The sequence below is a fragment of the Mastigoproctus giganteus genome, chromosome 8 (genome assembly GCF_048544385.1).
Source record: "Mastigoproctus giganteus isolate SK-2022 chromosome 8, ASM4854438v1, whole genome shotgun sequence".
Taxonomy (NCBI): Eukaryota; Metazoa; Arthropoda; class Arachnida; order Uropygi; family Thelyphonidae; genus Mastigoproctus; species Mastigoproctus giganteus.
This window is the reverse complement of record NC_143582.1, coordinates 157,548,797-157,564,807: the sequence shown is the minus strand read 5'-3', so window position 1 is coordinate 157,564,807 and position 16,011 is coordinate 157,548,797. Positions and strand designations below refer to the sequence as shown.

Here is a 16,011-nt window from a genome sequence, read left to right as displayed (position 1 = left end):
GACTAATGTTATTTATTAGTAGAGTCCCTCAGGATTCAGTGTTGGGTTCATTGTTGTTTTCTGTATTTATAAATGATACTGATGATGGTATATCAGGCTTAATGTCCAGGTTTTCAGACAATACGAAGGTTGGCAGGGTTGTTAATGACACCAACAACAGTACACTGCTGCAACAGGATTTAGAAAAGTTGAGCAGATTGGGCTGAGAGGTGGCAAATGAAGTTTAACATTGACAAATGTAAAGTACAACATATGGAAAACAGCAACCCCAGAGCAACGTATCAATTCTGTGGTACTACACTGACAGTGGTAGAGAATGAAAAGGACCTGGGGGTAATTGTGCAGACAGATATGAAGTTCTCTGAGCAGTGCAGATGGGCTGCAAGAGAAGCTCATAGTGTCTTATCAATGATATACAGGAATTTTTCTAGCAAGGATAAGGAGGTGATTATTCCCTTGTATAAGGTAATGGTCGGGCCACACCTTGAGTACTGTATACAGGTCAGGAAGCCTCATTTCAAGAAGGATGTAGAGCTGCTGGAACGAGTACAGAGAATGGCAACAAGGTTAGTGAATGGAACAAAGGGTTGCTCTTATGAAGAAAGGCTTAAGTTTTGCAAATTACAGTGTCTGGATACTAGGCACTGGCGAGGTGATCTGATAGAGGTGTATAAAGCCTTGAATGGTTTGAGCATGCTCAATGCTGATGGGATTCTGCCTCTTGCTTAGAACAATCACCTGAGAGGGCATAAATTCAAATTGAGGAAAGACAGATGTAGGATAGATGTGCGGAAATTTGCCTTTAGCCAGCGGGTAGTTGGTTGGTGGAACAGACTTCCATCCCTTGTTGTGGAAGTTGATAGCCTAAATAAATTTAAGGCTCAGCTGGACAGGTATTTTGAATGAACGGAGGGGTGAAATGGGAGTGTTTTTTTTTTTTGTTTTTTTTTGTCTGATGCTGCATAAGCTTGCTTTCTAGCATCATATGCCTCTACTAATGCTAATGCTAAAACTAGATCACTGAAGAATTCAGCAAGGATATTAGGATGGAATTTGGTCTAGACAAATGCAAGACCCACAGATTGCATCAGGGAAAATTAGGCAACCAAAACTACCAGCTGCAGAGTGGTAAAGAGATCGAAGTAATGGCAGTGGGAGAGGCCTACAAATACTTGGGAATGATGCAGGCACAGCAGTTACAGCAGTTACAGCACAAGGAAATTAAGTCCTGCCTGACCGAAAAATACCATTAGAGACTCAGAAGCCTGCTGAAAGCAAAGCTGAACGGAGGGAACATAGTTAAAGCCATAAACATCTATGCAGTCCCAGTGCTAACGTACTCCTTCGGGGTCATAGATCGGACTAACGCCGAGCTGGAGGATATCATGAGAAAGACAAGGACAATGATGAACAAGAGCCGCCAACACCACCCGAGAGCTGCCATGGAGAAACTGACCACTGCCTGGGAAGAAGGAGGAAGGGGCCTCATAGACCTCATTGAGCAACAGAAGACAGTGATAGTTAACCTAAAGGATTACTTCCAGAAACACACAGCAGCAGCACTCCACCAGGCCATAAGTAAGACAGACAAGCGATATACCCCACTCAACCTAAACGAGGAGACCTCCCCCAACCAGGAGGTATAAACAAAGCTAGAAAGATGGGCAGAGAAGACACTCCATGGCAAACACTACAATGATCTCCATCAGGGTCACATAGATAAAATTGCCTCCAATGTATGGCTCACAAGCAGGAGGCTCTTCCCTAAGACTGAAGGATTCATGCTCGCCATCCAAGACCAGGTAATCAACACCAGGAACTATAGAAAATACATCGCCAAGGAGCCTGGAGTGCCACCTGGCCTCAGAAACAATCCAACACATCACTGCAGGATGCAAGGTGATCACCCAGACTGAGTACACTCATAGACATGACCAGGTAGCCAGGATAATACATCAGAAGCCAGCAAGGAAATACTAGTTGATCGAAGAAAGTGTACTGTACTACAAGTACGAACCCCAGGCAGTATTAGAGACCCCCAACCCACAAGCTGTACTGGGACTGCGCCATAATAATGGTTAGGAAAATCCCACACAACAGACTGGACATAATCCTTGTGGACAAGAAGGAAAAGACTACCTATCTGATTGACATAGCAGTACCGAACACTGGAAACCTGCAAAAAACCCATGGGGAAAAAATCAGGAAGTACACGAACCTAAGACAGGAGATCAAAGAGATATGGCATATGCAACAAGTAATGACCATCCCGTTCATCGTGTTAACCACTGGTATGGTGCCAAAGACCCTACATAACAGCCTAGCAGGAATAGGTCTCCCAGTGAACACCTACAAGGAACTCCAGAAAGTCACAATCCTGAACACCTGTAGGATTATCAGAGAGTTTCTTGACCAACAGTAACATCAGACATAACAACAACCACCCTGTGTACTTGGTAGCAATACCTGTCACGAGGTGGAACCCCCAATCAGGGAGAAATAGTATAAGAGCAGCAATAATAATAATAATTAGTATAATTAATAATTATTAATAATTAATAACTAGCAATGTCCAAAAAACCCACGAGGAAAAAATTAGGAAGTACACAAACCTGAGACATGAGATCAAGGAGATGCGGCACATGCAAGAAGTATCAACCATCCCAATCATCGTGTCAACAACTGGTATGGTACCAAAGACTCTACATAGCAGCCTAGCAGCAATAGGTCTCCCAGAGAACACCTACAAGAAACTCCACAAAGTCCCAATCCTGAATACCTGTAGGATTACAGGTGAAAATAAATATATTTTTATACCACCAGATTTCCGCGACCAACAGTAACACCAGACATTACAACCACCCTGTGTATTTGGTAGCAGTACCTGTCACGGAGTGGAATCCCCCAATCAGGGAGAAATAATATAAGAGCAACAACAATAATAATAATGACCTTCAAAACCTTAATGCAACTTTGAAAATGTCTGAAGAAGAAACCCTTGTATTCATTAGAGCATAACGTGGAAGTCAAATAAAAATTTGTGAAAAATGAAAAATGTTACTTACTGGTAAACATTTGCTGAATGAGGTGAAACAAGGACGATAACATGAATATTTTAACCAATGAATGTAAAAGAAACTTGACTGTGTATAAGCAATGAAGCATACTGGAATATTTTCTAAGCATATGAACAGCTATTAGCAACACAATTAAATTGTGACTGTTTTCATAACAAGCTGAAGTAAAATGAAAAACAAGCTTTGGGATGCGTTTAAAGTGATTGTGAAAATTCATTTGGATGATGAAAAATTATCAAAAATTGATGAATGAACATCTTGAAGAATCTCACACACAGCACTAACTTGCACACTGGTCTAAAATTATCAGAGCTTCAGGCTTTAGCCCTTAAAAGACAATCAGTTTGAATTTGCACCTTTTAGTATCTCTCAGTATTGTGGAAATAAGTCACAACTGGTTATCAGTTTTTGTACTTTGGGTCCTTACTCATCCACTGGTGAAAAATATCTTTGAAATAGCAACATAAGATGGCATCACTCGACTGAGAGTAAGTAACAACAGACTTTTTTCCTATTAGAAAGTGTTACAGTCTTATAAGAGTACGACTACCAACTCATAAATGAATTCACAATAAGAGATGTTCTTTAATGATGCTTTACATGAAAGCTGTTTGCTTCAGATATTTTAGCTGTGTATTAACTTGATGCACTAACTTGTACATTATCAAAAATTTTCATGGCTCGAGGCTTTAGCTCTTAAAAGGCCATGAATGAAAATATAAGCAACAGAAATAGCTGGATGAATAAAAAACAAGTCACTCTATTAATCAAACAGCCTTAAAAATACTTCAGCAACCAATATTTTAATGTGAACTACAAGAGGGACTGAAATTTCCATATTCATATGTTAAAATTAAGCATGATTAAAAGCATATTTAAGTAATTTTTTTTATTAGCCCCTTAAATATCTCTAAGTAGGATGCTAATGTAAAAATTATGCACACTTCATTGGAAAATATTTATTTATTACAGTTGAATAAATTCTAAATAGAATTTATGTATTTTATTTGCTTATATTTTCTTGTCATCTCGGGAAAATTATCCTTGCATTCTTCATTTGGTTTAAAGATTACTTACTATAAAAAAGAAAAAAAAAACAAATTACATAAAAAAGACATAAGAACTTTATTTTACCACTGAGAGTCTTATATTAAAAATTTAAAAGATTTGTTACACTTACAATTACTTTTAAAGGCAATTATAAAAAAAAGAAAAAAAAGAAAAAAAAAACAAGTTAAAAGAAAACAGAAAGTCAACATGCAGAAAAGAAAACTGAAATTGTTAGATTATTACCATGAATTGCCTTATGTTGTACCAATAAGTAACACTTCTCTAAATACAGACACAGCCCTACCCTCTGTATTCTTGAGGATGTTTCTGGGATGATTGCTAATAGCGTAATTTGTGAATATTCATGGACTCAAATAATGAATTAGATATACATTATGCTGTGGTAGTGAAGCTTTAATGAACTTTGTTTCAAAATAAAATGCAACTTTAAAGAGACAAGCTTCACTTGCCAATACAATAATATAACTATAATCCCTACTGACATTCGAGTCCTGCCAATCCTTCATTAAGAACTTCAACTTCTCCTCAGTGTTAGTCATTCATCATTGTTGTTATAATTAATATATAATTCATCTATTTAATGCTTCAAACAGATGATAACATGAAAATCCAAACTAAAGTAATGCATAATTTTAAAAAATACAGAAGTCCAATAATCTGGTATGTGAGCATGCAAGTCAGCAATCATATGTAGAAGTCTAACAATCTGGTTTTGCTTAATTATCTTTTTGCCCTTCTTCACTTTGAATGCTTCTAGCAGGATAATTTCACTCAGAACTGTAAAAATTCTTACAAGGCACCATAAAACACATAGTCACCAATGATATTTAAGGTGTGTAATTACCTTTATGGCAGGGGAAATTTGTTAGAAGGTTATGTGATTCTTTTATTTGTAATATTATCCCATATAGAGAGCTCAAAAGAGTGCCCCATATAGAGATCTCAAAAGAAAAACTCAAAAAAATTTTTTTTGTCTGCCGCTTTTTAGCATTAGGCTGATACATGGCATTTCCTGAACAAACAACTTCTACAGCTTTCACAGTAGTAGGATACCATGTTGGTAAACAACATTAATGCAGGAACTGTCACTGAATTATATGCAGAGGGGAGATCTTTTTGTGTATTTTTAAGTCAGCAGGAGTTCAACTGTCTAGTTAATGCAAAGGCCTAATCTCAAACAGTAGAACACACTTTACCTTCAGATGAATTTACACAAGGTCACTGGGATACTGCACAACAAATAGTATCACCAAAAGATTTTAACGCCCATTACACTGTCCAAAAAATAAATATATTTTTATACCTCCAGAGCAAAAGTTGAAATCTCTAAAGGAAATTGATCTGCTGATTCCAAAAATACCAAAGTTATGTCTCTAATCACATTTCCACTGAAAGGTATACTGAAATTTTCGTAACTTAATGAAAGATCATTAAATATCACATAATAATATATATGTTATGTTATCTTAAACATGATTCTTATTCATTTTAAAATACTTTAATCAAACATATAATGTATTATATACATTCTATTTCTTCAGAAATGTATGGCACTCAGAGAGAGTTTTTCTTACAGTTCATTTTGCTTTACCTCTTTAGAAACCAGCAGTAATCTCGAGTCATGGCAGTATCCCAACAACCTTGGTATCATTTTTCCATAGTGGATATGTCTTGAGAAAAGTTCTCCATGCTCATCCCTTATATCTCCTAAATTTTGAGGTGAAAAAACTGAGATGTTAATGAAAAAATGAATTTTCAAAGACATTCATCAGCATTATCTTTATAACATTGGAGTCATAATTACCTTCTTTCCTACTTCCAAGAAATGCACGTGCAACTGTTTTAAATAACTGACAAGCTGCAAGATCTATCTATTAATTTTATTTTTCAAACAGATCATCTTTGAGAAGTTTCTTTATTTGAGGCCCAATGAAAATGTCTTATTTCAGTTTTGCATCTATTAAATTGGGAAACATTTCCCTTACATAGCAGAATCCATTTCCATTCTTATCTCGAGGCTTAAGAAAAATCATTTATTAATTCAAGTTTTATATGCAAAGTTAGAAGAAGAATCATTTTGATTCTACCAGTGGAGAACATTTAATATTACTTCTCCCTGGTAAAAAATCCATTCTCTTTTCCCACTGCTACACAATATGTTGTTTTTGTGTAAAACCATCCTTGTAAATAAATAAGCCTTTAAGATCAACCACAGACATTCCAAGCAATATAAAAGCCATGAATTAGGGTTGAATTTGAAAGTGTCTGCAATTCTGCCCAGACGCGATAGGACGGAGTATATGATGAGAGCCTTGTCGATCAATTCGGCCCTGCAAATATTGCGCAAGGCTCAAGAGGTAGACTTTTTTTCAGCCTGGTGTGTACTTGTTAGCAGAAGGGACTGCTTCTACAGGGATGGGATACACTTACATAGAAAGGGTGCCAGAATATTTGCTAATGCTATCGAGGCAGTGTTAGGTGGGTCGGAAAACTGCTAGCTTGGGGGGATACAAGGACTAATAGGTTAACAGTAACCACTAGCAGAGGTGAAAGTGATTCTTGCACTGCTTCTATTGGAATGAGCAGAAGCCTGGAAAACAAGATGCAGGATATTTCAGAGATTGCTGGGAGTCATTGCGGTACAAGTATACACATGGGTTGTGCTAGGGTAGCTAAGAAAAAGAACAGCTGCATGTATACTTGCGTGTACACAAATGCTAGGAGTTTGGTAAATAAATTTAATGAATTTGAGGTATTGCTTAAAGCATCAAAGGCGGATATTGTTGGGATATCAGAGACGTGGTGTCATACAGATATAAGGAATGCAGAACTGGAATTTGGAGAGTACAACATCTACAGAAAGGATAGACAGGATAGGAAGGGGGGAGGGGTTATGCTATTGGTTAAGAAACACATAAAATCCAAGGAAGTGAAGCCAGTCGACATCACTGGACAGTGCAGTGTCGAGTCAGTTTGGTGTGACATAAGCACTGGGAGATCAAAATTGAGAGTAGGAGTGTGCTGTTGGCCTATGTGACTCTGATGAGTATAATAAGAAACTGGAAAAGGAAGCAGAATGGGCCAGTAAATCAGAGAGTCTTATAATAGGAGATTTTAATTTCCCAGATAATGACTGGAATTTGTGGGTTGGTCACTCACACATTAGAAAGGATTTTGTGGATTTATTGCATGATTGTTTTCTACATCAGCATGTTAGGGAGGCAACTAGAGGGAGTAATACTCTTGATCTGATTATCGGTAGTGATTCTTCATGCATTAAGAATCTGTAGATAGAAGAACCACTAGGTGGCAGTGATCATAGTGTGCTGAAGTGGGATTTACTTAAAGAGGTAACTACCATCAGGGGTAAAGGGAAGGGTTATTGCTTTCGTAAAAGTGACTACGATGGTCTGAGACAGTATTTAAATTCTATACATTGGGACCAACTAATGATGTTACCAACAGCAAATTCAAAATGGGAAGCATTCAAAGAACTTATCTTGGAAGGTACGAGGCTTTATATACCAACTAAGAAATATTGTTCAAGGTTTAGGCCTAAATGGATATCAGATGAACTAATGAGACATATGAGACATGGCAGAGAAGAAAAATGCATGAGACATATGAGACATGGCAGAGAAGAAAAATGCATGGGATACATATAAATTAACACATGACACAGAAGCCTATGATAGATATAAGTTGATCCGTAACCAAGTTACAAAGGAGGATAGGCACGCGAAGGCAGATTACGAGAAATCTTTGGCAAGGGATGCAAAGAAAAACAGCAAGGAGTTCTTTACTTATGTAAACTCTAGAAGGAAGGTGATGAATCAGATTGGTCGACTTGGTATCGATGGTTCAACTGTTCATGATCCTGCTCCGGTAGCTAACAAACTAAATCAATATTTTGCATCTACATTCACACATGGGGAGTTATTCAGGAAGGGGAATGCCATAGAAGAAGTAAACACTGACAGTGAGCTAGATGATCTTGTAATAATTGAGGGTAAAGTGGAGGAGAAATTATTGAAGATAAACACAAGAAAGGCACATGGGGTGGATGGGATCTATCCAGTTATATTAAAGGAGGCAGCAAAGGAAATAAGCAAACCCTTAGCCATAATTATCAGAGCTTCCTTGGACTCAGGAGAGGTACCCATACACTGGAGATGTGCAAATGTGACCCCAATTCACAAAGGAGGATCAAAGGCTGACACAAGTAATTATAGACCTGTGAGTTTAACTTCTGTTCCAGGAAAATTAATGGAGGCACTGGTTAAAGAAGGACTGCAGGATCATCTAGATTAGACTTCCGTTATAGCTTGTACACAGCATGGTTTTGTTAAGGGGAAGTCTTGCCTGACCAATCCGATTGCATATTATGATGCAATCACAAAAGAACTGGATGCAGGGAACAACTTTGATATTATATACTTGGATCTAAGAAAGGCTTTGATACTGTAGCACATGGAAGACTGCTGCACAAATTGGAGCAGTGTGGCATTGGAGGCAAATTGCTGCTATGGATAAAGGGGTGGTTGAGGGGGAGAAGACAGAGAGTGGTAATCAATGGACACTGCTCATTGTGGACTAATGTTATTAGTGGAGTTCCTCGTGGTTCAGTGTTGGTTCCATTATTGTTTTCTGTATTTATAAATAATATTGATGATGGTATATCAAGCTTAATGTCCAAGTTTGAAGAAGATACAAAAGTTGGCAGGGTTATTAAGGACACTACTGACGCTATGCTGCTGCAACAGGATCTGGAAAAGTTGAGCAGATGGGCTGAGAGGTGGCAAATGAAGTTTAACATTGACAAATGTAAAGTACTACATATGGGAACCAGCAACCCCAGAGCAACGTATCAACTCTGTGGTACTACACTGACAGTGGTAGAGAATGAAAAGGACCTGGGGGTATTTGTGCAGGCAGATATGAAGTTCTCTGAGTAGTGCAGATGGGCTGCAAGAGTAGCTCATGGTGTCATATCAATGATATACAGGAATTTTTCTAGCAGGGATAAGGAGGTGATTATTCCCTTGTATAAGGCAATGGTCAGGCCAAACCTTGAGTATGGTATACAGGTCTGGAGGCCTCATTTCAAGAAGTATGTAGAGCTGCTGGAACGAATACAGAGAAGGGCAACAAGGTTGTGAATGGAACAAAGGGTTGCTCTTACGAAGAAAGGCTTAAGTTTTGCAAATTACAGTGTCTGGACATTAGGCACCGGCGAGGTGATCTGATAGAAGTGTATAAAGCGTTGAATGGTTTGAACATGCTCAATGCTGATGGGATTCTGCCTCTTGCTCAGAATAATCACCTGAGAGGGCATAAATTTAAATAGAGGAAAGAAAGATTTAGGATGGATGTGAGGAAATTTGCCTTTAGCCAGCGGGTAGTCGGTTGGTGAAACAGACTTTCATCCCTTGTTGTGGAAGTTGATAGCCTAAATAAATTTAAGGCTCAGCTGGACAGGTATTTCGAACGAACAGAGGGGTGAAGTGGAAGTTTTTTTTTTTTTTTCTGGCTGATGCTGCATAAGCTTGCTTTCTTGCATCATATGCCTGTACTAATGCTAATGCTAAAATTTGTAGAGCAGATATCATCTTTTAAGGGCACAAAAGGTGATATTGTTGTACACACTGGCACTAATGATATTAAGAGTAGGAGACCGGCAGAATTACTTAACAAGTACAGGTTACTGTTGAAAAAAGCCTTGAATTAGGGTTGAATTTGAAAGTGTGTGCAATTCTGCACAGACACGATAGGAGGGAGTATATGATAAGAGCCTTGTCCATCAATTCGACCCTGGAAAGATTGTGCAAAGCTCAAGGGGTAGAATTTTTTCAGCCTAGTCTGTACTTGTTAACAGGAGAGACTGCTTCTACAGGGATGGAATACACTTAAATAGAAAGACTGCAAGGATATTTGCTGATGCTATCGAGGCAGTGTTAAGTGGGTCGGAAAACTGCTAGCATGGGGGGGGGATACAAGGACTAATCGATTAACAGTAGCCACTGGCAGAGGTGAAAGTGATTCTTGCACTGCTTCTATTGGAATGAGCAGGAACCTGGAAAACAGGATGCAGGGTATTTCAGAGACTGCTGGGAATCATTGCGGTACAAGTAAACTCATGGGTTCCCTTAGGATAGCTAAGAATAAGAACAGGTGCTGTTGTTGTTGTTTTGGTTTTTAGGAGCATTAGCAACTAAGGCCATATTGCTCTGGGAATATGCGGTGGTCATTCCCTGACCTTTCCGCATCCTCCGTATTTGGTGGTGACGGGCTTGAACCCCGGTCTAATCAAGAAGCGTGTGCTACGCACTGTTGCTCCTTCCCACCTGGCTACGGAGGCGCCTGAGAACAGGTGCATGTATACTTGCATGTACACCAATGCGAGGAGTTTGGTAAATAAATGTGATGAATTTAGGTATTGCTTAGAACATCAAAGGCAGATATTGTTGGGATAGCATTAGCATTAGTAGCATTAGTAGAGGCATATGATGCAAGAAAGCAAGCTTATGCAGCATCAGCCAAAAAAAACAAAAAAAAAAAAAAAAAACAAAACCACTTCCAATTCATCCTTCTGTTCGTTCGAAATACCTGTCCAGCTGACCCTTAAATTTATTTACTCCATCAGCTTCCACAACAAGGGATGGAAGTCTGTTCCACCAACCAACTACCCGCTGGTTAAAGGCAAATTTCTGCACATCTGCCTTTCCTCAATTTGAATTTATGCCCTCTCAGGTGATTATTCTGAGCAAGAGGAAGAATGCCATCAGCATTAAGCATGCTCAAACCATTCAAGGCTTTATACTCCTCTATCAGATCACCTCGCCAGTGCCTAGTCTCCAGACATTGTAATTTGCAAAACTTAAGAATTTCTTCGTAAGAGCAACCCTTTGTTCCATTTACTAATCTTTTTGCCCTTCTCATTACTCGTTCCAGCAGTTCTACATCCTTCTTGAGGCCTCCAGACCTGTATACAATACTCCTTATCCCTGTATACAATACTCGTTATCCCTGCTTTTCTAGCAGGGATAAGGAGGGATAATCACCTCCTTATCCCTGCTAGAAAAAGTCCTGTACATCATTGATAAGACACCATGAGCTACTCTTGCAGCCTGTCTGCACTGCTCAGACAACTTCATATCTGCCTGCACAATTACCTCCAGGTTCTTTTCATTCTCTACCACTGTCAGTGTAGTACCACAGAGTTGATACCTTGCTCTTGGGGTTGCTGGTTCCCATATGTAGTACTTTTCATTTGTCAATGTTAAACTTCATTTGCCACCTCTCAGCCCATCTGCTCAACCTTTCCAGATCCTGTTGCAGCAGCATAGCGTCAGTAGTGTCCTTAACAACCCTGCCAACCTTTGTATCATTTGCAAACTTGGACATTAAGCTTGATATACCATCATCAATATTATTTATAAATACAGAAAACAATAATGGACCCAACACTGAATCCTGAGGGACTCCACTAATAACATTAGTCCACGATGAGCAGTGTCCATTGATTACCACTCTCCGTCTTCTCCCCCTCAACCACCCCTTTATCCCTAGCAGAAATTTGCCACCAATGCCACACTGCTCCAATTTGTGCAGCAGACTTCCTTGAACAACAGTATTAAAAGCCTTTCTAAGATCCAAGTATATAATAACAAAGTTATTCTCTGCATCCAGTTCTTTTGTGACTGCATCATAATATGCAATCAGATTGGTCAGGCAAGACTTTCCCTTAACAAAACCATGCTGTGTCTGAGCAATAACTGAATTCTTGTCAAGATGATCCTGCAGTGCTTCTTTAACCAGTGCTTCCATTAATTTTCCTGGAACAGAAGTTAAACTCACAGGTCTATAATTACTTGTGTCAGCCTTTGATCCTCCTTTGTGAATTGGGGTCACACTTGCACATCTCCAGTCTATGGGTACCTCTCCTGAGTCCAAGGAAGCTCTCATAATTATGGCTAAGGGTTTGGTTACTTCCTTTGCTGCCTCCTTTAATATAACTGGATAGATCCCATCCACCCCAGGTGCCTTTCTTGTGTTTATCTTCAACAATTTCTCCTCCACTTTACTCTCAGTTATTACAAGATTATCTATCTTACTGCCAGAGTTAAATACACCACTGACATTTCCCTCACCGAATAACTCCTCATGTGTGAATGTCGATACAAGATATTCAATTAGTTTTTTAGCTACCTGAGCAAGATCATCAATAGTTGAACCATTGATATCAAGTGGACTAATCTGATTCATCCCTTTCCTTCTAGAGTTTACATATGTAAAGAACTCTTTTCTGTTTTTCTTTGCATCCTTTGCCAAGGATTTCTCATAATCTGCTATTGTCGGCCTAATCTCCTTTGTGACTTGGTTACAGACCAGCTTATATCTATCACAGGCTTCCATGTCACCCATTAATTTATATGTATCCCATGCATTTTTCTTCTCTGCCATATGTCTCATTAGTTCATCTGACATCCCTTTAGGCCTAAACTTTGAACAATATTTCTTAGTTGGTATGTAAAGCCTAGTAGCTTCCAAGATAAATTCTTTGAATGCTTCCCATTTTGAATTTGCTGTTGGTAACATAATCAGTTAGTTCCACTGTGTAGAATTTAAATACTGTCTCAGACCATCATAGTCACCTTTACGAAAGTAAAAACGCTTCCCTTTACCCCTGATGGTAGTTACCTCTGAGTAAATCCCACTTCAGCACACTGTGATCACTGCTACCTAGTGGTTCCTTTATCTGCAGATTCTTAATGCATGAAGAATCACTACTGATAATCAGATCAAGAGTATTACTCCCTCTAGTTGCCTCCTGAACATGCTGATGTAGAAAACAATCATCCAAAAAATCCACAAAAGCCTTGCTAGTGTGTGAGTGACCAACCCACAAATTCCAGTCAATATCTGGGAAATTAAAATCCCCCATTATAAGACTCTCTGATTTACTGGCCCACTCTATTTCTCCAAACAGTTTCTTATTATACTCATCAGAGTCATTAGGCCTATAGCACACTCCTACTCTCAATTTTGATCTCCCAATGCTTATGTCACACCAAACTGAGTCGACACTGCACTGTCCAGCGATGTCGACTGGCTTCACTTCCTTCGATTTTATGTTCCTTAACTAATAGCATAACCCCTCCTCCCTTCCTATCCTCTCTGTGCACATTGTACTCCTCAAATTCCAGTTCTGCATTCCTTATATCTGTGTGACACCACATCTCTGATATCCCAACAATATCTGCCTTTGATGTTTTGAGCAATACCTCGAATTCATCGAATTTATTTACCAAACTCCTAGCATTGGTGTACACACAAGTATACATGCACCTGTTCCTATTTTTAGCTAACGTAACACAACCCATGTGTTTACTTGTACCGCAATGACTCCCAGCAGTCTCTGAAATACCCTGCTTCTTGTTTTCCAGGCTGCTGCTCATAATTGTTTATTCTATTGTCAGGGAAAAGGGAAATATATTTTGTAAAAAGCATAGCTAAAACAGGGCAAAAATATGTCTGCTAGGAGCAAAAGTTGGCATTTTAGAGAAGCTGTCATCTTTTAAGAATACAAAAGGTGACATTTTTGTGCAAGTAAATGATAATTGAGGAAAATGATGCAATTTAGGATTATATTTGAAAGTATCTGCAATTCTGCCCAGACATGATAGGAGAGAGTAGATGAAAAGAGCCTTGTCAATCAATTAAACACTGGAGAAATTGTACAAGGCTCATAAGGGTAGAATTTTTCTTAATGCGGTCTGTGCTTGTTAATAGGAGAGATTTTTTACAGGGCGAGGATGCACTTAAATAGAAGGGATGTAAGAATATTTCCTGATGTTACTATGGTAGTGTTACGGGTTGGAAAACTACTAGCTTGTGTGGGGGTGGGGGGGATAGACACAGATTAATGGATCAATACTTCATGTCCCAATAGAAGTAATACTACTTCTATTGGGACATGAAGCATCCTGGAAAGCAAGGTGCAAGGTGGCAGGGATTGCAAGGCCTGCTCGGAGTTCTCATGGAACAAACAGATATGTGGGGAGTGTCAGGATTACTTAGTAAAAAACAGTACTCTTAGTACATGTATATATACTCATATAATCATATATATAAATTTTTATATATATATAAATTATACATAAAGCATTTATATATACTCATGTGAACACTAATGCAAGAAGCATAGTACAATAGACTGTTGAAATAACATGACCCCACATTTACTCTGTGTTTTCACACAGCATAAATGTCTTTCATTGCTGAAAAAAAGAAAACGGCAAGTCACGTGATTATTGTATTTGTTTAAGTTCGCCATTTTGAAAGTGAATTCTGTACTGATATCACGGATTATACCGCTGTTTAACATTTATTTTAAATTAAAAACCCGTTACTATGGCTCCTAAAGTTAATAAACCTCATACAAAGAAAAACAACATTAAAGCTTAGTGACAAACTTTATACTAATAGAAAATAGAACAGGCATAAGCAGTAGTGTATTAATAATAGTAGTAGTAGAAGAGGCAAGAAAGCAAAGCATATGAGCTTATGTAGCTTCAGCCAAAAAAAAAAAAAAACAATTGCACACATCAATTTCCTCTAAAAGTTTGTCCAGTTCCTCCTTGAATTTATTTAAGCTATCAACTTCCACAATGACAAATGGAAGTTTGTCTTTCCTCAATTTGAATTTATGCCCCCTCAGATTCGTAATCTGAGCAAGAGGAATAATCCCATCAGAATTGAGCCTGCTCAAACCCATTCATAGCCTTATACACCTCAATCAGATCACTTCGCAGGTGCCTAGTCTCCAGATGCTGCAATTTGCAGAACTTAAGCCTTTCTTGGCAAGAGGATGCCTTTGTTCCCCTCACCAAGCTTATTACCTCTCTCTGTACTCATTAAAGCAACTCTACATCCTTCCTAAAACGAGGCCTCCAGACCTGTATGCACTCAAGGCATGGCCTGACCATTGCCTTATAGCAGAATATAACATTGGACCATCAACATGTTTATGTTTTTTATGTGCAATTAATAAAATTGCATTCTTAATTTGTCTATTTCTTATTTAGCCTCATTATTTCTTCATTAAATACATTAAAAATAAAGCTTCTAAAAATTAAAAAAAAAATCTAAAAATTGCTAGATAACAGAAAAATCAAAATAATGGCATCTCTAATCCCTGAAGGTGCCGTTATTCTGAAAGTCTACTGTAAATAAATTTGAAGTACTGGTTAAATCATCAAATATGGACATTGTAGGGATATCTGAGACATGGTCACTCAGACATAAGGGATACAGAATTGGTATATGGGGTGTACAATATGTAGAGATAGGACAGACAGGATGAGGAGAGTTATATGCTCTCAGTTAAGAAGCACATAGAATATAAGGCAGTGCACCAAATTAACAGGGAGGCCAGTACAATGAAAGGCACCTCCGTAGCCAGGTGGGCAGGGGCAACAGTGCATAGCATATGCTTCTTGATTAAACCAGAGTTCGAGCCCATCACCACGAAATATGGAGGATGCGGAAAGGTCAGGGAATGACCACCGCATCTCCCCGGAGCAATATAGCCTTAGTTGCTATTGCTCCTAAAAAAAAATAAAAATAAAAAAATAACAACAACAACAACAGTACAATGATAAGTCAGTTTGGTGTGAGATGAGCACTGGGGAAACAAAATGAAAGTAGCAGTGTGTTATAGGCCTAATGACTATAATGTGCATAACTAACAACATTACAGATAAATAGAATGGGACAGTACATTAGACTATCTTACAATGGGGAATTTTAACTTTCTAGATATGAATTGGAACTTGTGTATTGGTCACTTGCACAATAGCTG

General features: G+C 38.4%; 1 protein-coding gene across 3 annotated transcripts in view; it reads right to left on the bottom strand.

Annotated features, from left to right (window-relative positions):
- Positions 1-4,021: 4,021 nt before the first annotated feature.
- hgo (homogentisate 1,2-dioxygenase) overlaps positions 4,022-16,011 on the bottom strand; it is a 431,143-nt gene continuing 419,153 nt past the window's right edge. For all 3 annotated transcript variants that reach the window (XM_090379845.1, XM_090379846.1, XM_090379847.1), the window contains one exon: positions 4,022-4,153. In XM_090379845.1, coding sequence (XP_090235971.1) covers positions 4,140-4,153 — 14 coding nt within the window. In that variant the 3' untranslated portion in view covers positions 4,022-4,139. The remainder of the gene's footprint in view (positions 4,154-16,011) is intronic.